General features: G+C 32.1%; 1 protein-coding gene across 6 annotated transcripts in view; it reads right to left on the minus strand.

The window, feature by feature from the left end:
* Nucleotides 1–19,009, minus strand: part of ITPRID2 (ITPR interacting domain containing 2) — a 44,857-nt gene extending 25,848 nt beyond the window's left edge. For 2 of the 6 annotated variants that reach the window (XR_004233072.1, XR_004233071.1), the window contains exons 1-8: nucleotides 18,646–19,009; nucleotides 18,063–18,108; nucleotides 14,736–14,785; nucleotides 13,671–13,727; nucleotides 11,871–11,910; nucleotides 11,681–11,779; nucleotides 9,531–9,739; nucleotides 8,137–8,828 (exon numbers count right to left, since the gene is read on the minus strand). Coding sequence is in view for 4 of the 6 variants with exons in the window: in XM_012544861.3 (XP_012400315.1) it covers nucleotides 8,137–8,828; nucleotides 9,531–9,739; nucleotides 11,681–11,779; nucleotides 11,871–11,910; nucleotides 13,671–13,727; nucleotides 14,736–14,785; nucleotides 18,063–18,108; nucleotides 18,646–18,859 (1,407 nt within the window). In the remaining 2 variants the exon portion in view is untranslated. The remainder of the gene's footprint in view (nucleotides 1–8,136; nucleotides 8,829–9,530; nucleotides 9,740–11,680; nucleotides 11,780–11,870; nucleotides 11,911–13,670; nucleotides 13,728–14,735; nucleotides 14,786–18,062; nucleotides 18,109–18,645) is intronic. The other 4 variants (XM_012544861.3, XM_012544862.3, XM_023499323.2 and 1 more) reach the window with 3 other exon arrangements.
* Nucleotides 19,010–24,054: the final 5,045 nt, after the last annotated feature.

Genomic DNA, 24,054 nt, shown 5'->3' on the forward strand with positions numbered 1-24,054 from the left:
AATAGTTAGATGGATAGAGCACTGGGCCTGGAGTCAGAAGGACCTGAGTTCAAATATGGCCTCAGGCATTTAACACTAGCTTTGTGACCCTGGGCAAGTCACTTAACCCCAAATGCTTCTCTAAAAAAAAAAAAAAAGAAAGAAAAGAAAAAGAAAAAAAGAAAAGAAAAAACAAAATTTCAACAATGTTGATAACATATATATCAACCCTGAAAAAACAAGAAATGTACAACATGTGTATATTCCAAACAGTAGATGAGGGCCTCAATATATATTGAGCCTGTAGTTCTAAACCATAGAATACTTCTAAAGATGAGATTAATTCCAGTATACTGTACGTATTAGATAGAATGCCATATTTAAATATGAATCTTAACACTACTACCTAAAAACTCATTATGTCAAACAAGATAACTTGCTCAACTGGCCCTATCTAAAAAAACTGATAAATTCTTCTCTATTGGGTTGTAAAAGGCAAAGATATTATTAAATACATCTAAAATTCATGATATTATATCCACTAAGACTGTAACATTCAACAACTTATGGTCACCAAAAATATTTAGAGAATATTAATTGCCTTTAACTGTCAACTCCAAATAACGTTTTTAATTACAGAAAACTGGAAAATAGTTTGAACTCTTTCCTTCTGTAAATTTATAAAATTTGTAGTATTATATAACTTTTTTTTCCCCCAAAACAACACATAGGAAAAAAGTTCAAAAGGAAAGCTTTGTTTAATTTGAAAGCCAACAAAATGCATTTTATTTTCATACTCAACAAAAGATCTACTATTAGATTGTATTCAAGTTTATACTTTTTTTTTTTTTTGAGAAGTTCACTTTAAGTAATTTTAACTCAGCATTATAATCAAAAGAAGAATGTTTCAGGAACCTCAGTTTTCAACTTAACATTACAATACAAACTTATTAAACTATAAAATTATTTTACATAAATGCATTTTGCAAACCTTAAAGTCCTACATAATATAAGCTATTACTCTTTTATTTGTTATCTGTCCTAAACAATTTTTTCAAATATAAAGTAAACATTATCTGTAGACAATCTCTGAAACAGATAGCCTATTAAATTCACCTCTTCTAAAAGATTAAAAAGCATTAAAAAATTATTATTTTAAATTACATATTTTAAAATATCATAAAATTTAAAACAGTATCTGACTAAAACAAGAGCAAAAATTATTTTAAATAATTTTATGCAATATGTGCTTGCACATAAGTAAAAAAATGATATGGAGTAGATCTATATAACTGAAGTCTTTTTGTGTTTGGAAAAAAAATTATCAGTGGCACAAGTGGCTCTTCTGATTGTAATTGTTTTACATCATGGTTTATTAAGACCTCTCAATTAATAAAGTAAATAGTATCTTAATCATGGATATAGTACTTGTCATAACATTTTTATCAAAAGCTCATTAAAATCTCAGAAAAAACGTACTTTCAATTTTTATATATAATACTATATATTAACTTTAAAAATTTATTGTGTATTTATATCATAACAATGTACCCTATAAAGTGAATCAGAAACAATGGAATGAAATAAAAAACAATAAAACAAAATACACATTAAATTTTTTTTTCTTCCTTACAATTTAGAGTTAATACAGATTCTGTTCACTGACAAAATGATTACAAACACACTGGAACATTTATATAATACTATTCACTATCTGCAGAATTTGATTGGTTGCCCTTCTAAGGATAGGACCTTCTTATTCTACCAAAGAACCTCAGTAGAGAATTTAAGCAAAAAGGTGATCTAAAGTACATCAGGTTTCAATGTAATACTACCACAGAGAAAAGTAATATCAACAAGAATTATAGTTAATGAAAGGCTAATTGAAATGTTTGCACATTACATTTTTAAAGGTTTAGATTTTTATTATAATTTGAAAAAAATTACATTAATTTCTAATATCAAATGCCCCATTTCTAGCTCTAATGTTCAATCTCCAAATAAATTAAGAGAACCATAGAACTATAAGGAATCTGGAAATCAAAACACTCTATAAATTTGTTAGTTGAGAAAATCACTCAGATTCCTTATATATAAAATGAGGTTGGAGTGAATGGCCTTTAAGGTCCCCTTTGATTCCATACTCTTATATACACATATAAGAAATATATATACAACATATATGTACATATACATATATATATGTACATTTTTATATGTAAAACTAAAAAAAAAAACTTTTTATATATGAAAACTAAGGCAAAGAAAGTTTAAAAGTGAGAGAAAAAAGTGATACACAGTAGAAAGAGCGCTTCAATTTGGAATCTATATTAAAATCTTGTTGCTCACATCCATCAGATGAGAGTGACCTTAACCAAGTTAATTAGCTTCTCTGGGCCTCAATTTACATATTTCTAAAATGAGGGGGTGATACTAGGCAACCTGTAGATTCCTTCTAGATATAATCCTATAATCCTATGAAAGTGACTTGCTTGATGTCAAAACATAAATTTAAAGTTTCTTGAATCTAAAATTAGAAGACCCAAGTTAAGTCTCAACTCTGCCATTTCTTGGTTATCTGTCCTTAAGCAATTCACATGATTTCCTAGTTTCCAAGAGTCCTTGTCTGCAAAGCAAGCAAACCAAACTAGAAGACTTCTAAGATCACTGCTGCTTCAGATCACTTTCAGATCACATATCACTGCTATAAATGATTTCTAATATGAAATCTAGTCTTATACTTATCTATGGTAAAAGCAAGGAATTTCAAAGATTTTGAAGGGGAAATAGCTGAATTTCTAGGAAGATTGAAGGAATAAAAATATAAAATTATTTTGACGGGAACATAGCTGAATTTCTAGGAAGACTGAAGGAATCTGGACAATTTTAAAAATTTCCTTTTGCTATTTTTAAACATATTTTTATAGTGTTATGATCTGATAAATGAGTCTCTTCCCTCTATGAGGGTTGAGAATACAACATAACCATGATTTTCCTTGTATTAATTTGTTCCTGAGTTTTATAAATCCTTTATAGAGAGTACACTCAGACTACTAAAGGATATCTTCTAGATAACTTAACATTTCATGGATGCCGGTGGAACACAAAGATTATGTTGTTGTTGTTGTTATTATTATTATTATTATTATTACACCAGTCCACCTTCTTTTCTGGTTATATATACTAGATATTGTTTTTTTTTTTAATGCTATTTTCCTGAAAAATTTTCATTTGTAATATGTTATATGTGTTACTCATACTCTTTAAGCATCTTTTCAGTGCCTTTTGGATGACCTGCAGAATCAGTTCTTTAGTTGTTTTCCATGTGGTCATCAGAAAAATATTAGTATTAACCAGAACCAGCTTGGAATCATTAAAAAAAAAAATACTGCAATTTCCCAAATGATGCATTTGATCACACATTTGTGTTATATTTATTATTTTATAATTAGCCAAATGTATATCTCTTTAAAGAAAAAAAATTAATCAAAATTATAATTAAACTACTTCTTGTTCACTCTATGATTAACAACTTTCTTAAGTTTTAATTGCTCCTTTCCTTTTCTATCCAGACAGCTTGACAGTTCTTACTTTACTTAGATGAGCAGCTAAAATTTTAATCACTATTTTCTACTTACTAAATTAAACATTTTTAATAACTATTGCAGCAGGTGCAGGAATACAGATTCAGAACAATGACAGCATTTAATGTATTTTGTTCCATGGGGTAATCGATATTTTAAATATGATTTCTACCAGGAATCTTTAATGAACACATTCCCATCTGACTTTAGTGACATGGAAAGGTTTGCACACCTACTAATTCTAATTCTGTTTTTTATAGAGTTGCTCCAAAGCAATGAGAATTTAAATGATATGCCTACACTAAAAGAATAGGCAGGACTTGAATCCATATCTTTTTGGCTTTGAGGTAACTCTCTTCTCTGTATACTACAATTATATCTCCTCAGAACAACAAATAAATAAAATAAACCAAGTCTGCATACATTTTTATAAATTGAATCAATTTAGATTTGCATCTAAAAAATCCCAAAGAAAATCTGATTAGATCACACAAAGAATATTGATTGAATTGGGAACAAGAGATTTGGATTCTTCTAGTCCTGCCCCTTTCATCAACTAGCAATATGACATTAGCCGATTCACTTATATTTATTCATATGTGAAGACTGAGACATGGAATTGGAAGATCTGAAAGGTCACATCAAACTCTAAAATATTATTCTATAATTCACCTATAAATTTTAACTTTAAAAAAGTACTTTATTCCTACAAAGAATAAGAACCCAGGAGGATGAGGACTTAGCTCAAAACATTCAAACATGTTTTTATCATGGTGCAGAAAACATCTTGTTTTTTAAGAACAATCTTTCTTTGTCCTAAGAAAATTTATAGTGAGATTTAAATACTAATCTAAAAATAAGTTTGAGTACACTAATTTTGGCAAGAAAAAGTTTTAAAATTTAGGAGAGGAAAAGTAAAAAAAAAAAAAGAATATTAGTTAATCTATAAACAGTAGCAACTTCATTTTGAATACACAAATATATACTAAACACATTTTAGAAATGAGGTCACGAATTCATACACATAGCCAACAGTTAAGCCATCAGCAGTACATTCACATACTAATTCTTCAACCCTGGGCAAATCACTTGGATATAAAGAAAATATCTGATAGAAATTTCTTTCCTAGAGGCAGGAGAAGATGAAATTTTCTCTCTAGAAAAGCACAGTCAGTTAGCTTATTGTTACATAATGGCAACTCGGAGGGAAATATATTTCCAACTTGTCAAATAGCCATTGCTGATATAAGGTAATTTGCAATTTACATTCCAGTTACTTAGACTCCATTACTGTCTATAGCTTTGAAAAGTACACTGCTGTAGTAACATTCATAATAAGTTGTCTAAAGAGAACTAAAGAAACCATATATAATTTTGTTATTATAAAAAGGAAAACCAAACAAATTCCTAATTTTGCAAATCTGAAAAAAAGTTACTATGATTTTTATCAGTTTCCAAAATACTTCAGTGTAAACAAACTGGCACTCAAATCGAGAAATACTATTTGGCTCTTTAATATATGACAAAATTTTTTTTACAGTTTTACAAACCTGGATTAGTCTTCCCAGCTTCTTGGCTCTTTTTCTATTAAAGATATATAAACTCTCTTTGCTCTCAATAAAATGGCCAGGTATCAAAAGCTAGACTTCTTGCTGCCAAAGTTTCTCACCTCTAACCTTGAGAGTATTCCTCTCCCTCGATACAATGTTACTTTTAGAACTTAATGCCTTACTTGCAACCAAAAGCCTCTTTCCCCTCCACTAGCACTTAATGATGTTCGGCTCATCTAGTAAAGAGAACTGGCTTACTGAAAAAGACTTTTGAAAGAACTCTTACTCATACTAACTGACTGTCTCCTAGGGAAGTAAGTTCCCAATAGAATTCAAAATTCAAAGGAAAGAGACTGCAAAAAGTTACAAAGCATTTTCATTGAGATCTAAAAGTTGCTTTAGTAGAATTGTTCTCATTTCTGTCAGTATGCCCCAAATCTAACTGGGAGAAGAGGAAATAAAGTAACATGTTTCCCGTCTTTATCCATTGTTTAATAGACCTTCTTTAAGGATCCCAAGGGGGAGGAGGAGAGTGGATAGAGGGTGTGGACCTTGAAAATATGGCAAAAGTAATTTTAAATCTACATTTCAGTGAACTTGAATAATAGAGATATTCTCCTCTTTAATTATCCATATTTTATGTACACACACTTTGGGGAAAGGGAAGTTTTCTAATTCCTTCAAATCTTAGCAAAACATTTAACTTTGTAATTTAAAGTCTTTTGGCTTTTTGACAATTTTATATAAAATGACTACAAATACATTTATATAGTTCTTTTATAGCCTGCAAAGCACTTAATCACAAAAATCTCCTAAAGCTGATAGCATAAATAATTATGAGTAATTCCCAGGTTACAGGTGAAGACACAGGCCCTGGAAGGTTAAATGGTATGCCCCAAATCATACAGCTAGTATCTAGAGCAATATTAAAAACCCAGGAATCCTAGCTTTTAGTCTATTGCTCTATGATGGTACACTGTTTCTCCTTATCTAGGAGCCAACCCTAAAATTATGGACAGAGGTAGGTTTTGCAGCTTTCAAAGAAAAAAAAGAAAGGGAAAAAAGTCAATTATCAACACACCACTTCAGAGCAAGGTTCCCATTATTTGACTGAGATATAAGTAAGGGTTCCCTGATACTTAAAGAAAGGTCATGAAGACCACGATGGTACAACAAATAGAAAAAGGGAACTGGAGACCTGGCCAATCTGGTTTGAACATCGCCTTTGATGGTTGTCTTTCTCAGATATGCTGTTCTTGGAAACTTCTTAACAACTATTAAAAAAACTGATTAATTCCCATATGGAATATTGGTTGTCTTAGAATTCTCTCCTTATTTTAGTCTAAGGATGCTCCCATTTACTAAGATTCAAACAAAAGTATAATTATTCAGTTTTATTTTCTTTCTAATTTAAACTTTTTTCCAATTTAATTGAAGAAAAGTTGTTTCAGAAATACTGACAAATAGTTCTTTCTTTATCCCCATAATATAAAATGAACAAGCATTTATTAAGTGCCTACCATGAGCCAGATATTGTTGTAAGGTACTAGGTATAAAAGCATAAAGAAAAAAATAATCTGTACTCACAGTGAGTTTACATTCTAGACAAGAATCTATAATTTTACAGCGTAAATATGCCTGTGTGTGTGTGTGTGTATATATATATATATATATATATGTTTATTTATTTAATACATATATAATAAATAAATTACAAGATAGTTTAGGGGAGAGAGGTAATTAGAGGAGTTGGGGAACAAAGGGAGAAAAGAATTATAAGGAAAGGCTTTAGAATGGTGCAAAGGAAGAATGATACTCTAAAAAACAGAGGTAAAAAGGGAATGCATTCCAATTACGTAGGATATCCAATGCAAGGGCATGGAAAAAGGAGATGAGATGTCATTATGGAAGAATCAAAGAGAAGAACAGTTTGGGTAGCTCACAAAGCGGAGGAAAAGTAATAAAGCAGAAAAAGTAAATTAAATAGAGAAGTATCAATTTTATCCTATCAGAGATAGGAAACCACTGGAATTGGTTAAGTTGCATGGCCAAATTGGACTTTAGGAAAATAATTTTAGCAGCATTGTGTAGCATGAACTGGAGTGGTAGGAGATATAAGTCAGAGTACCAATTAGACTTTCAATCTAAGCAAGAGGTGATAAAAAGTAGCTGAGTAAAGAATAAACAAACAAATAAAAGAGTTGGATGGAAGAGATGCTGGGAAGAGACAGTGGAAACCAGCAAGTTTTGTCACCTGATTACAAATGTGAACTGAGGGATAAAGAAGTATCAAGGATAACCAAGATTATAAAGCAAAAACATTCCAAGAATGATAATGCCTAGGACAAAAATATTTATATTTGCAAAAAGTGGGGTTTAAGAGTAAAAGATGATAAATTTTAGATGTCAAAAAATCTGAAATGTTTAATTCGGACATTCAGGGTAAAATGTCTTATTTGAAACTGGTGATGCAGGACTGAAAGCTCACAGAAGAAACTAGGACTACAAATTTCTTAAGTCACTTGATAAAGTCACTGCACATTCCTCCCTCAGGCCCAGCAATAGATATTACACTGAAAGATCTCAGAGTTCCCAGTTAGGATTGCCTTTCATGTAACAGTGATCTTAATCTATAGAATAAATAAGACGCTTGCAATTTTTAAAAAATCATTTGTAAAAGAATTGAAAGATTTCAGAGTTCCAAGTTTAGAGTGTTTATCTTGTAGCAGTGATCCTTATCTATAAGATAAATAAGACATCTGCAACTCATGTTAAAAGTTTCTAGGTTACTTTGTGACAACAAACGAAAAGAAATATACCACTATAAATAAATAGTAGTCTGTATATTGGTTTTAGTATGCCATCAAATTATTGTAAAGAAAACAGTATAATCAAATCTTAGGAGGTGAATATTGTATTTTAAAGACTATTTTAATATGGGTAAAAAATTATTATTAAAGTATTCAACAAAGTTTTATAAACTACATATTATTTGTACACAGTTTCAATATTTGTCTACCTACCTCTTCCATCTCAAAGGAGTCCTTTTGAGATATCATTATGTTCTTTATGGATGGGTTTGGTATTGGTACACATGGTTCTTTATCTGATGTGGATGTATGCATATTTTTCAGCTCATTGGTGCTTTCTATTTCACTACTGGTAGACATATTGGAGTCACTACTAAAATTAGAATCTACAATGCCAGATTTTTCACCTTGTCTAGTTTTATGACTTTGGGACTCTTTATTTTGATCATCTTCTATTTCCTGGTTTAAATTACTATTTATTTCATCAGAAAGTCTTTCAATGTTTACACTGCCCATATTTGTTGAATTAGCAGATCCTTCTTCTTTCACTGTAGCCAATAAAGGTGAACTATCTTTCTTTTTTATGTTTTTGGGTGATTTTTGATCACTTTTAGTGCCATTTTCTTCAGTCCATGGAACATTCGAAATTTTTCCCTTTTCAGCAGTTGGGGATGAGGTACTTTCTCCTGCTAACTGATTCCCACATAAATTCAGTTTTGATAGTGTTTTCATTAAACGACTTGCAGTGTTACTTCGAGTTAAAGGTGGGGGAGGGTCTGTTTCCTTATTAGAGATTACTGAAGACATACTACCAATTCTCTGCAATGGAGTCCCAGAGACTTGAGAATATAAAGAAGAAAAAGCATTGGCCACAGTGGTAAGCACTTCAATTTGACGAAAACGGCCTGAGTGAAGACAAAAAATACATTTGTGCTATATTAAATAAAAAAAAAAAAATTCTTAATCTTTTCTTTTTTTCTAATCTGTTTCATTTAATTTCTATTTGTACCTTTAAGAATGAATAGACAGTAACAACAGAAAGCACCAGAGTTTATCAGTTTTTGACAAGACAAAGCAAAATAAATATAAGATGGCAATAAGTATAAGTTTGTGAAATATACTTGCAGATTTTTATTTTCCTATTAAATATTCAGAAAATAAAGAAAATGTGTTTAAATGATTAAGAAAAAAAAAATGAAATTTTATACTATAATTTCACCTAATGATTACAATGGCTCCTCTCCCACCTCTGATTCCCAAAACTAAAATAAGACAGGTAACTTTGAACTATAAATATAAAGTTTCTTTCAGTTAAATTATTCTTGATAACATTAGCATAGGTTGTAAGGTACTTTTGAGAGACGCACAAAATGAATTTTGTAAATAAGTTGTAAGAAAGCTAAGTTAGTCTATTCATTTTTTGTTAGAGATAATAAAGTTACTCAAATCCATTATTTATGATTTTAAATATAAAGGGGAACACTTCATTCTAGTATATTTATAGTATCATTCCTGAAGAATGAGGATGTATAGGAAATCAGACAACTATCTACTGTGATTGCTAAATCATAATTTGTTCCATTAAAAAGCAAAATATAACATCTTACTTGTTAAAGCAAAATTTGGGTTTTCCACTTCCATCCGTTGCATTTGAGCACTTAAAAATACTTTAATATCTATCCCTCTGGCAAATGATGATGAATTAAAAAATCTTGATGGAATTTTTGAAGCAATATCTGGTTCATCTCGTCCAAACCCAAGATTGTAAAGAATTTCTTCAGGATCTTCTTCATAAAGTTCCAGCAGTTCTGAAACACTGGGGGAAGAGGGGAAAGAGCAGAAAAGGAAGAGTAAAATAAAGCAACCTGAAAGACAAAAATCTCAAACAACTGACTTGATTCACAAGTGCAAAATGAATATACAATCTATTCCTGCTTTCTTAAGATTGAAAAATAAAAATTTATAATAAAATAAAAAGTTTTTTTTCTTCTTGTGGCTTTTCTCTTTATAAACCATTATAGATATAAGTTTTTAATTATGTATTGTCCTGGATATTGCATACTATATAACAAATGGTCTTTACCTTCAAGGAAATTAGTTGAAAAGCTGACTCCATATCCTTAAAAATAACCAATCAACACAAACTAAATGAATCAGTACTCACCTTATTGACTTTGTCATTTTGGTGGATTTCTACTAAAGAAAAATACTCATCTCTCTCTCCTCCTCCCTACTCTCAGTACCCTCAGGTGGGGAGGGAAGAATTTTGAAAAAAACTAAGTTATGGAAGAAATTTCTTCATGAGGAAGGAAATAAAAATACTCTATGAAACTTATAGAACTCTGGTGCCAAGAGACATAGAGGTTTGTGTTTTTTTTTTTTTTTTTTTTCTCCTGTCCTTCAGGTTTTGTCATCTCTTCTATTCTACAAAGACATTACAGATAGCAGTGGACAAATATAGTAAGATAGGGAGGGGCCTAGATCCTTTAAGCAATTCAGCTCAGACAATGGAATCAGTGAGATATGGACAACACGATATAATAAAAAAGCTGGTTTCACTGAAACTCATATCATCTCTCCACTATGCTCCCATTGGTAATCCAAGATAACACCTTTGATGATCTGTGGGAAAAATGGTTTATTATGTTGTTCAGAAAATTTGCTTTACTCTTTAAATCCAACTTTATGTGATCTTCATCTAGAATACTGCCTGACCCCAGTAACTCTCTAGGAATGTTAAAGATGGGTACAAGGTATTTTGGATTCCCCTAGGCCCTAGATCCACCCAACACATTCTTCTTTTAGGTTACCACACCCAAAACTAGGTTAGAGTCCACCAAAGCTTGTGTATTGGTTTTGCCTAAATTTTAGAAATGTTTCTATTTTCTAATATTCATCTTAATCTACTTAACTTTTAAGTTATCTCCAAAGCAAAAATTGCTTAATTGCATAAATGTGATATACTATAAGGTTAAATACTTGCCAAAATCCAACATAATATAAAGCTTTCAGAACCTGGGAAGGAGATGCTATTCCTCTTTCCAGCTCTCATTCTTCCTGCTGCACTTCTCCCTCTTTCTCTTTCCCTCTCCCAAACGATCCAATACATTTCTTTCTAAAACCATTTCAGATTCTAGGGTTTGTTTTTGTGAACTGGTTAGAAAAAAAACAAATTTGAAAAGAAAGGCTTGAAATGAAGTTATTATCAGAGAATATGTTGAAATTCTAGTTTAGAAGCTTTTTAGAAAGCATATAGTTTTTATTTTAATTCATACTGGTTCATGAGAAATGTGTGTAGTTAGCAAGAACTTCAGTTTATTCTGTATTTTAGAAGCTTCAGATGAGTACAATCTATTCCATACTATCCCTCCTGAAATTTAGCATTGTCTTTAATTATATAAAACTATTATTCTGAAAAAGGACTCACAGCTTTCACTAGACAGCTAAAACAGTTTATGACAAACACACACAAAAAACACAAGAACCGTGCTTTGTCCTGTAAACTAGGTTAGCCAACCTTTTTTACCTTGATTCAAATCAGTTCTACAGGGTACTAATTATTTTGCTGTTTTAAATTATTTTAAAAACAAAATTAACAAATGTCTGCTAACACTAGAAAATTAAATATTTTGAATTTTATTTGTTGATGCTAGGAGAACCATTCAGACTTTCTTCAGGATTTTTTTCCATAAAGTTCAGAGGGGAGGATATCCATGACAGAATTAAATTCCAAATAATTTAAAAATATTTGACTTACCTTGATACTGTTCCACTACTTTTTCCAGATCCAGTAGAATTCATACTTCTCCCCTTCTGATGAAACTGAAGTCGTCTTTCCTTAGCCAAGACATTACTGCTGTGAATATAAACAATGTAAAACTTTACTTTTCATAAAGCTTTTTATTAGTAAATTGTTTTAATAACAAAAAAGCAAAGAAAACACATACCAGGGTTCAGTTTGAGGATCACCTTCATGCAGCTGGTTAGCTGCAAAGAAAGAAAAAGGTACATGAAAATATTTACTAGTCATGATTACTATGAAACAGTATATATAAAAATAAATTAGCCACAAGATCATAACTAGTACCTTAGATTCCAAATTCTCATCTTAGCTTACAATCTGCATTCCATTAAACATAATGTAGAGATAAGATGAGTCATATGGTTCTTATATAGTCCATTTTAGTGTTTGAAATAAGAAGGAAAAATCCCTACAAACTGAATTCCTAGACATAATCATTGCAAATGAAAATGGTTATATAATAGCACATATTAAAAATGGTCTTAATGGGCTAATGAGAAACTGTTGACAATAAAAAGATATAAACAATACCTAAAGGAAGGGTGAGGAGTAGGAGAGATTGTCTAGATCTCATTACTTTGTATCACTTAAAACTTCTATATTTCTAATATTACCTTTTCTTAAAGGTTAAAAAGTTACTTAAAGCAACCAATTTTTCATATATAACACATATATGTTCTACTGTTCTACTGATTCTGACAGTACATTTCCTTTTTTAATCTAAAGCTCTCTTATTTCAAAAGGAAAAAAATGATGATTATGATTCAAGTCACCACATGTTCATTAAATAGCAATTTTACATGTTTCTTAAATTTTTACATACACGTAAAATATGATTAGTTATAAAGCATAATGTTTAGCAATATGCATTTCAGCTAACTATTCATTTTCCACTTCTGGTCTATAAGAAAGAAATGTTTGAGTGAAGGTAACAAGAAAAACTTAAAAAAAAAATACAACTTGGATACTGATGAAAACATCCAATTCTGAGAAATTGATAAAACCAGGGGCAAAAGTATTCTCAATGACGATATTCATTTTTGTAAAGGAAATTTTTTTTATACAATTTTCTGAGAGGTAAGCAATAAGTTCACTGGAAAAAATTAGTACTTCAGATCACATAAAAATTACTCAAATAACATCTTTCAAAATTATCATACAGTTCTTATTCTTTACCATTCAAATGATACCAGCTAATGTGGATTAATTTAAAACAACCAAAAATTAAGGGTGATACTTACATGGATGAGTTCAATAGTTTTATTATCTTAAAACAAGCTAAAACTATGAATATTTAATAGTTTTTAACCTTGAGTAAGCAACACAAAAGTCATTGCATAGTAATAATGATAACTATCATCTGATCTAAAAAATGCAAAGGGAAATCTATAAAACTACTTAAAAACAAACAAGTAAAATAAGTATTTACTCCTAAAACACTAAAATAATTTTTAATCTAGTAAATTTTGCTTTCAACACAAAGAAACAATTTGACAATTGTAGCATTTGAACTTTATTAAAGTAAATGATTGGTTTCTCCATTGCTAATTTCTAATGAATTCCAACTATACTAAGTGCCTCTATCCTGGTTCCAAATAAAATGAGGGCTTGTGAGGGACAGAGGAGGGAATCTGCATAAATCACAAAGTCAGGTAATAATGACAAGTATCAAAAGTCAGCAGGATTTTAGCATACTTCCTATTAAAATCAGTTTCAACTTAGCTATGACTAGAGCATCTTAGCAGACAGGAAAGGTATTAGCAGATAAATTCAAGTAGTTTTTAATATAACTGAATTTAGTTTATTGGATAGCTAACTTTCAAAGTACATTTAATTTCCTTGCCATTAAGGAAAAAAGTTTAGCCAAAAAAGTTTAGCCAGGATAATATATTAGATTTAGAAGCATATATATTGCATTCAAATCATCTAATTCTTGCAAACATACCCTCAGCTCCCAAAGACAGGTCATCTTCAAAACTTCCTCCATTTTTCACAAGCACACCTTAAAATAAACATTTGAGAATTCAAAAGACTTAATATTATTTTCCTTTCCAAACAAGAAGGTGAACATTTACAGTTAATATAACAAATTTATTTATTTGCTGAAGTAATTGAGGTTAAGTGACTTGCCAGGGTCACATAATTAGGAAGTGTTAAGTGTCTGAGACCACATTTGAACTCAGGTCCTCCTGACTTCAGGAATGGTGCTCTATCCACTGCTCCACCTCGCTGCCCCTAATATAATAAATTTAACCAAGCAAAACATTTTGTAAAATATAGTAAAATATTTCAGGCCCTGAAACTACTCAGCTATCTCTATTGAAAATCACATAATAGTTTTAAAAAGGAAAAAAAAAAGATTTTAAACAACAATCTGTGCCTACTTTAAGTTTTCACAAATCCATAAAATTTCACAAATCCATCAATGAGGTACTTAAATTTATTTTTTTTTATTAATGAGGTTTAATTAGATATGTAATTGAGAAGTTTCACTGACAACCAGATTTTACAGCAGCAATTCTTCCTATTATTTCATATTAAAAACCAGGAGCTCAAGCTAGATTGCCAGTTATTATAAATGCTTTTTATTAATCCTCTAACTACTTGAACATTCTTGTACTTTGAACTTCAAAGTTCAGTTCTGAACAAATGGTTAAGTTTTTAGGTGTGGCAAGTATAAGCAAAGAAATATTTAATTATTATTATTTGAAGGGGTACCTAGTTCACTCAACACAAACACTTCTTATTACTACTAAATTCCTACCATATCTACTTATATTGGAAAACTAAAACGTATAAATGCAAAAGAGGTGAGTTAAATGAAATAATTGTTTTTATGGTTTAAAATAGCTAAGTTTTATGAATCTAGCCTGCCAATGGAGAAAATTTTTTATCTGCATCAGCAAACTTTATACAGTTGCATTTGCCTTAAATATATGCTTTTAATCAAAAATAAAATAGAACAGAAATCACATTTTAAAAACTATAGTGGCAAGTTACATTCTCTTACCCTTGAGTGTAATATTGCTCTGTTCATCTAGTGACGCTCCCAAAGGTGTTCTGAAACCACATAACATACATAACTGTCTTAATTCTTTAAAATGTTGTTTCTTTTTACATCCTTGCTTAACAAGTTATATAATAACAAGTTTAAAACTACAGTTTCACTCTCTTCCCAGAACATATACAAATAATGAAAACTAATTACATGAGTAATACTCAAAGAATTAAGAAATTATTTACTGTGAAAAAGTTAACTAAGACTAGCTAGACTCTGTCAGAGATCAAAAACAAGAACTATATTACTAATATAGCTTGACATTCTTTGAAAAATGTTAGGCTAGTCTTCCCAAAATAAAAAAAAGTGTTCAAATAAATCAAAATTATGTTAGAAACAAAGAAAATCCGATACTACTTGTAAACAAGTTGCAATTTTCTTAAATTTTATTTGTTTTTCTAAGTTTAACATTTCATAACTCCCTCTCCTCAAAAAAACCCCAAACATTTTTTCATATTTATTAAAAACTTCAAGAATAACTACTTAAAAAAAAAAAAAGGAAAACAAAAATTTGTTAAAACTGTTCAGGCTTCAATATAAGATAGGAACAGATAATTAAAAGACTTTTTAAAATGGGTCAAAAATCTTCGATGTTAACATTAAAATCTATACACAAGTAACCACTGCTAATAAGATCTCTGTTCATAAAAACACGTGTTGTCTTCATTTGTTAAATCCAGAAGAATTGAAATTATCTTTTTTGAAAAAGAAAATTATTTTCCCACTTAAAATCACTATGGAACATTATATCATAGCATGGAATTACATAGCATTGCTTTGTAATAGAACTTTTATTTTATAATGAAAATTGTCCTTTTGGAATAATTTATAGAATTGCTATAAATATAACAATATCAGTTTAAGATGAAAAAAAAAAACTTATCAAAATAACAATCAAATCCCAGAACTGTAAATATACCAGAATAACAGAGTAAATAAATTCAATACTTCATGGGTAAAGAATTTGCAAAAATAAAGTTACTTATAGAGTATATCTCAACACAAGTTTGGGAACAAGATTTTTCTCCTTTGTCAAAATATCTACTTGTATGTGGTTTGTTTGAACAGTTATTTTCCCAATGCTCACTCTTTTAGTTTAGAGCAATTAAAATTTAGGGCAATTATTTCTATGGATACCAATACTGTTACATGCATCTAACCATAAATGGGTAAATAAATAGCATTATTGATGATCTTCCAAAAATCCTCTTTGGCTTCTATGGCAAGAATATTAAGGTAGTACCCTAAAAATCCTTGAAGGAAAAAAAGTTTTCTCCATTAGATGATAATTTAGCCAATTTATGTTTAATCAGAACAACGCTTGCTTCCCCTTCCCACAAAAAAATAAAAATTAAATTAAAATAATGATAGGGCTTATGAAAAGTTTCTTTTGATCACTTTAGCAAAAAATGACAAAGATTAGCTTGAAAGAAGATTTTTACAGAACATATAAAATAAAAATACCATATTCAAGGTTATTTGGCTTCATAATGCAAGATTACATTGAGTCCACTCATTCAGGGGAAAAACCCAAAAACTCAATCTGAGAAGCTATCTCAAAATTCATTCTCTCTAAAGAGATCCCGTTTAAAGACCTCCTAGGCAGCTAAATCTGTGACAGTGTGGTCAACGTTGGAGAAATTTTTTGTCTTTTATAGCTCTCACAGATGAAAAAGAATACTACATTTGTACTCAACAGGTGTGATTGCAGGGAAAGCCAAGAATGAGATCTAAGAAGAAAAGGACTAAAAATCAGTCTAAAATGAATGGTATACTTAACACACTAACTAGCCCAAGAATTTTCATAAAAGATTAAATGGTTAAGACTAGAAACACTTTTCTGTTGCATCTATTTTAAAGGCTGCAATTTAAAAACCAAAAATATTGACTCTTACTTCCTACATAATCATATCCTACCTACAAATGCTTCAACTCTGTAAATCATAGTTAACAAGGTACAATTCCTTTTCTTGCTCTTACTTAAGAAATACATTTTCTACACACACACACACACACACACACACACACACACGTTCCAGCAATGAAATCTTTTAAAAGTATTTTTGAGATTCTCAAAAAATTTAAAAATCTGCAATTAAAACAGTAGACTGAATATTTAAAAAAATTAAACAAATACAAGAAAATATCTCAAACAATTACAGTCATTATCAAAAATGAATAAAGTTAGATTCATTGAATTTGATGGGCTTTTTCTCAAGAATCACTGAATATACTTAACACAAATCTTCAATCCAAACATACTATATCAACTGAGCATTAACACCCTTAAACAAATTAGAGTTTCAATATCAAGTTAAGCAGATGTTAGACAAATGAAATCACTTCATAACCAAGCACAATTTCCCAACTGACAGAAATTGGATTAAATGATCTTTTGAAATGCCTTCTAACTCTAGATTCTATGAGTAAGCCACAAAATCTTGCTTTTAAAAAAATCAAACTCCACAGTTAAAAAGTATTTAAGAGATTCTAAGGTATTTATTTAAAAAAAAAAAAAGGTATCAAAAATGTCAGGATTTTACTTTCTTTTAAGGAAGAAAAATAAATTGAAGAGGAGTTTCTCAAAATAAGAACTAATTAATGATCATTGACAAAAGACCTAAATGGTGCTATGAAGATAAAGATTCAAAATAGTTTTTTTTCCGTAAACTTTTATAGTAAGTAACCTGTAAAATGACTGAAATGCAAAAAAAACAAAACAACAACAACAAAAAAAAACAAATCTATACTTTAAAGAAGCCTAATTTATTAACAAATGTACTTCACATTATATAGCTTATCAAAACATTTTTCACCTTGGAAGAAGAGTATGATTAAATTACTGCAGAGCACCAAATGCCTTCAAGGTGCTACTTTCTTTCAATGCCAGTGACAAGGATAAATCCATGGTCCAAATATAAAACTACAAGAAGAAACTTTTTCTAATGAGTTTCCAAAACATAGTGGAGGCAGAGAAATTTAACTATAATGTATTCCATTATAAAGTCAAATAAGATATACAAATTTGCATCACTGATTAAAAAACAGATCTGGTGAATACAGCTTCCTTCAAATAACGTGACAGTTCCTTTAAAAATCAACACAAGAAACTCTCTGCGATGTTATCTTTAACTTACTAAAGTACTAACAAGCAAAACGGTAAAGTTTTTTTAGCTTATAAAAATTAGTCATATCTTAAATAAAGCTGAGAATCAAGAGAACAACGAAAAATATACAGTCCCCAAGGTATTCTTTCTTATTATAAATGACTTGACTTACCGACAATCTTTGAGCCATATAGTGATCTTTTCATTGGGAACATTTCCTATGAAACAAAAAGTTGGGGAGGCAGATCATTAAAACTAAGATACTTTCCATCCAACGAGGAAGTCCCAAACTGGTTTATTTAGACAAGATTAGCTCCTCATCAAAATGAAGCATCAAAAAAAAAAAAAAAATCAGCTCTCCATCTCCGAGGCTAGAAATCTCTAACTAGAGTTTTGTTTACTTTGAATACATCTTGGTCAACAGAGGGCAACCGAAGCATTTTTAAGTTACAAAATAACTTTTTTTTTAAGCTTCCTACTCCTCCCCCCACCCCTTACTCAGTATGAACGTTATCAATCCAGGATAGCCTCACAGCCCCAAAGCGGGGGGTGGGGGGGTGGGGGCAAGGAGGGGAAGATGTTGGGGGCGGGTAGTATCCGAATTCAAAGAGTTGGATCGTTAGTCCCAAGCAGCCCCCCTGCTCAGTAGAAATGAAAGTCCCTCCCTGGAGACAGACTGACAAATGGATGAACGGACACACAGACAGACTCACAGATAAATAGACTGGATCTACAGAGAAAAAGTCGGGCCTGACCTCTTTCTGCAGCCGGAGGCAGCTTCTCTCCAGTCAGGTCCGGGTCGTCCTCCTCGTCGTCCTCCTGCGTGGCTTCTGTGGAGAGCTCCTCAGTCTCCGACGCCTGCCAGGAGTCCCGGCACTTGGCCCAGGCCTTCCTTTTTCGGCTCGCCACTTGCCACTCCAGCACCTCCTCCTCCGACGCGGACGCCGCCACCACCGAAGGCTTCTCCATCCCGGCCCGGGGAGCGCCGGGGGCTCCGGGGGGCTCGGGCTGAGCGGCCCCCGCCCCTCCGCCTCAACCTGGCAAAGACAGCCCGGCGGGGGAGCCCCCGGCCCTGCTGTCAGCGCGGGGCCGGGAGGGGGAGGAGAAGGAGAGGGAGGAGGAGGCAAGAGGAGGAGGAGGGGACTGGGAAGGGAGGGAGGGACGGGGGGAGGGAGGGGGCGAGCAGGAGAAGATTCACATGAAGTCGGCGGAGGCAGCTGCTCCAGCGACGGCGCGGAGCTCAACTTCAAAACAGCTGCGCCGCCCCACCCCCCAAGGACCACCCCCCCGCCCCCCCTCCCTCCGGGATTGACGCGGCGGTTGGGACCGAGGCTCGTGCGGTCCCAGTGACTGCGGCCGATGCTGCTGTGGCCGCCGCCGACCTGGCGTCAGCGCGTCCCTCCCCGGCGTCTTCACGCCCCTTTCCGGTCTCATATAAAAGCGCGCGCGCGTGCGCTTGGGTGGTGCTGAGCGGGAAGAGGAGTAGTCAGTTCTGACTTTGGCCGTCGCCTCCACCATGTCACTCACTCTGACCTTCCACTTATGTTTCGTTTATTGGTTATAAAGCGGGCAATAAATCCGCCCTGAACGTAGAGCTGATCTGGTGCACCTCTTCTTTATTTTTACAAATGAGGAAACTGAGGCCCAGAGATTTTTAATTAACTTGTCTAAGACGTCACCTCACTGACAGTGACAAAACCAGGAATCGAGCCAAAGCTTTCTAATTCCAAACCTAGGGTGCTTTGCCTCGTTACTGCGCTTGGAATTCAGGACATCCCACTGAGATTAAGGAATGAAGGGTGGGGTCAGGGAAACAAGCAGTTTTCTACCCTGTCATCCCTCTCTGACAAAAACAATTCATTTTACAAAGGTAAGAATATATGTGAAAACTCTATCAACAATTAAGTGTTCTTTAAAATGTCCTCACCCTCCCCCCTTTTTTTTTTTTTAACCATTTCGATGGTACCTACACTATTTTGTTTTAAACGTGGAGAAGACTGAGAAAGAGAGTGGGTCACAGGTGATAATTCTGATATTGTCAGATTTTGCAAATCTGAAGTTTGGGAAGTTTGCAAATCCATGTTTGGGAAGAGAAGGGTGGAGATTTGTTTAGGTTTTTTGTCCCTCAACTATCCTGACCACGTTCTGTGCTATGGTTGGTGTGTCTATCCAATGAACAAGAAAAGAAGGAGATGGAGTTTAATGAAGAGTCAGGAGGATTCAGAAAAAATTCTCTGAGTTTTGAAGCTGTACAGCAATTATGATCACTTTAAAGATTCTTAAGCAGCAATTATGATCCCTTCAAAGATTCTTAAGCATCTTTTACTTGGAATAAGCAAAACATATTACCAAAGTATTGTCAACTATTGATCTAAAAGCAGATACAATGTTAATATTTAGCAACTCCATTCTCCTAAACGTTACAACTAAGCTGATACTGTTTTCAAACTTTTTTATGTTTGGCTGATTTTTGAAGAACAAAATATAACATTTGTTGGTATTATTTTAAATTAAAATTAATGTTTTCCTTAAATATACTGTTTAATGGGATAATAATTTTTTTTCATGGTAACAATGGCCTTAAATACAATTGGGAACATGCTAAATTTCCAAGTTTGAGTATTTAAATTTAATTACAAATTAGTCAAATTTAGTTCTATTGAAGTGAAAGGAAATCTCACTTCTAAAGAAAATTTAAAAGAATATGTCTTTGTGCAGTATAAAAGTATGGTTTTGTACATGTACGATATTACAAGTTCTTAAAACCTCATCTATGAATTATGTAAATAGTTTCTAACCTAATTTTATAAGTTGCAATTTCTCCTACCTCAAAGTAATTCTAAACAAATCCTAGCTTCAAACTTACCTTATTATTTAAAATCCTTTGAAAACTAGTTTCAAACTCCTTTGGAGAATGATTTCCTTTTTATTATTATATTACTCCCTTTTATACATTATATTTTTTAGCCAATTGGCCTACTTGCTAGTCCCAGAACTCCTCATTTGATCTTTTCCTATCTTTGCACAAAATCTCCTACATGCTTAGAATATATTTCAGGACAGCCACTTTTTAGAATCTTTAGCTTCTACTGAGGCTTAGTTCAGGACAGCTAGATGGCATATTGCATCCCTGAGCCTGAAGTTAGGAAGATCTGAGTTAAAATTTGGCCTCAGACACAAAATAGCTATGTGACCCTAGACAAGTCATTTAACCCTATTTGCTTCAGTTCCTCATCTGTAAAATAAGCTAAAGAAGAAAATGGCAAATTACAGTACCTTTGCCAAGTGAGATCATAAAGAGTTAAACATGACTAAAAACACAACAAAGGCTTATCCCAGGTGTCAGGTACTATAGAAGACTTTTTCTGATGCCCTTAGCTATTAGTGTTCTCCCTCTTCAAATTATTATTTTTTAAAATTTATTTATATGTTTAAATATTTTGTTGGTAAAATGTAATCTTGTGGGTAGGGACTGTTTTTTAGTTTGATTTTGTAACCCTATCATCTAGCAAAATGCTTTACAAGCAATGGGAAATTGACAAATAGTTGTTGAATTAAATTATTGAATTATTCTACACCAAGATGTAAAGATTAAGATTTTTTCAAGGAAAGAAGATGACACTTTTGAAGGAGTGGGAAATATTTTTGTATAGATCATAGAAGTAACTTCTAAATCTTATCTGCATCATCTTTCCTTCCATTGTTGCCAAATCTTATTCTCTGATCTATCCAATTCTACCTATATAAAAATATTTCCCACTCCTTCAAAAATAGATTCCTCCACTACCACTACAGACAGATCTCTGACTATTCTTTCAATATCATTCATACTCACTGATTTTCATCTTGTGCTTTTGCTCATCCTATTTCCTGCTATACCAATCCCTGTCATTTGAATGGCTCTGGATAAACTAGTCTTAACTCTAGAACATTTTGATTTTCAGATTTTAAATAACTTGAACTGTCATTTTTCACTGTTCATTTTTTAGCAATTACCATATTACCATTTTCCTGTTTTCTTCCTTATGCTAAATTCCCTAAAGTGCTATTGAACTTTTATCGATAGTATGTTGTTTTTTTCAATGTGGTTGAATATTGTGGTATTTTTGAGCAACAGGCTCAAAATATACCCTATCCCACGATGAAATAAAGCCGAATTATATAATAAGAATGGTTTTGTCTTTGTAGTGATTAAAAATATAACAAATGTTATTCTCTTAAAAGAGAAAATTGAGGTAATATAAGCACATTAGAGATCATATCTAAACATAACTTATTAATAAAACGCATATTTAAGCAAATAAGTAATAAGGTATTATACTGGGTTCTCATTGATAGCTTTGAGATCTCCCATAAAGCAGATAGATATTTTGGATTATTCAAGAAATCATATCACCATAGGATTAGAGTTGAAAAGGACTTTGGAGGGTATTTAATCCAACTCCCTAATTATACAGATAGATGAATAAAATTAAAGGCTGCAGAAGTCAAGTGCCAGGTTTGGTTAAGCACATGTGTACAAAAAAAGGCAAAAGATAGTTTCTTTCCTCAAGGGGATCACAATCTAATTAATGGTACTTATTATATATTCCCAAGTCTGAATAAAAAAAAAATTGATAATAAAAACTGATTTCTTCTAATGCATTTCTCTTACATCTTCTTCCTATCCTTCCTTTACTTTCCACCATAAAACAAAAAGAAAAATATCCATATTTTGAATAAGTGAATTTATCGTTTAAATGGAGACATTTTTTAGTGAGTCATTGAAAAACACTATACAAACCTTTCATTACTCACCAGTAATGCATTTTAAAGTAAAGCCAAAGTGAATAAGACTTGGCAAATTTAAAGGTGAACAAAAAGGAGAGAGATCTGTATAACTTGCCAGACTTTGGATTTGGTTCTGGTAAACAATTTCTTGCTTTTAGCCTTTCCTTTATTACCTCTAACTTCGAAAGATACCTATTGCACATAGGTGAGGTCCAAAATTTTAAGACTCAAAACAAGAGACTTTCATTTAATATTAGGGTAGAAAATTGATAAGTTGCCTAAGGGAGTTAATAATTCTTAATTAATATTTATATTTATAACATTTTATAGTAAAAATATGGCCTATTTTTTTTTTAAAGCAAAACCTATAATAACCAGGAAATTTTTTAAAATCTTTTTTTTTTTTTACAATGACTAAGCAATGACTTTATGCCATGGCTTGAAGAACTTTAGGTATTTAGTAGATTGTAGATATGTATATAAAATAGTGATTTTACTTTTTGCTTTGTTTTCCTATTCATTCCCCTTTAGAACAAATGTCACTCTTTGTATTCAAAAGAATTCCCCAGTATAAAGGTAGCTCTAATTGCAAATCTAGGATTTCTTATAGACCAACTGACTATATTATTTGTACTTTTAGGAAAACCTGAAAATAATTGAAAAGAAAGCACAGTCTCTGGACATTTTCTCTGACTTCATGGCATCTAATAAGTAAACCTGTAGTTCTCAATGCCTCAGGACCTCTGACATCTTTAAGGCTACCCTTCCCACAGGTTCCTACAGAACATTTTGTTGTTGCTACATTTTGAAGAAGAATGGTGTATAACATGATAGTCTACATAATAGCCAAGTAAGAATCCATCTGGGATTTCTGTTGTCAGATCAGAAAGCAGTAGAATATTAGCACTATCATCAAATACTAGGGATAAATAATGGCACAATTGATAGAGCTCTGGACCTGGAGTTGGGAAGACTTGTTCAAAACTAGCCTCAGACACATACTAGCTGTGTGACCCTGAGCAAATCATTTGACTTTGTTGCCTCAGTTTCCTCATCGGTAAAATGAGCTAGAAAAAAAATGGCAAACCATTCCAGTATGCTTTGTCAAGAAAACTACAAATGTGGTCTCAAAGAGTCAAGCATGACTGAAAGGACTGAATAACACCAATAATAATAAACACTAAATATGCAAATACCCTGCAAACTATTCCTTTCCACTAGTTATGGTAACAATTTATGGAGGTGGAGGGAATGAAAATGCCTTTGTCTGAAAGCTAATCTGAGTATGAAAGGACTAGAGTCATAACAAATAAGCAGATATTTCCTGCTGTAGTTAAGAGCGGAACAGAATAGTCTTGTTTCCCACATACAGAAGCCCCAGAGCCTTCATTTTT

This window comes from Sarcophilus harrisii, chromosome 3 (genome assembly GCF_902635505.1).
Source record: "Sarcophilus harrisii chromosome 3, mSarHar1.11, whole genome shotgun sequence".
In the NCBI taxonomy this organism is placed as follows: domain Eukaryota; kingdom Metazoa; phylum Chordata; class Mammalia; order Dasyuromorphia; family Dasyuridae; genus Sarcophilus; species Sarcophilus harrisii.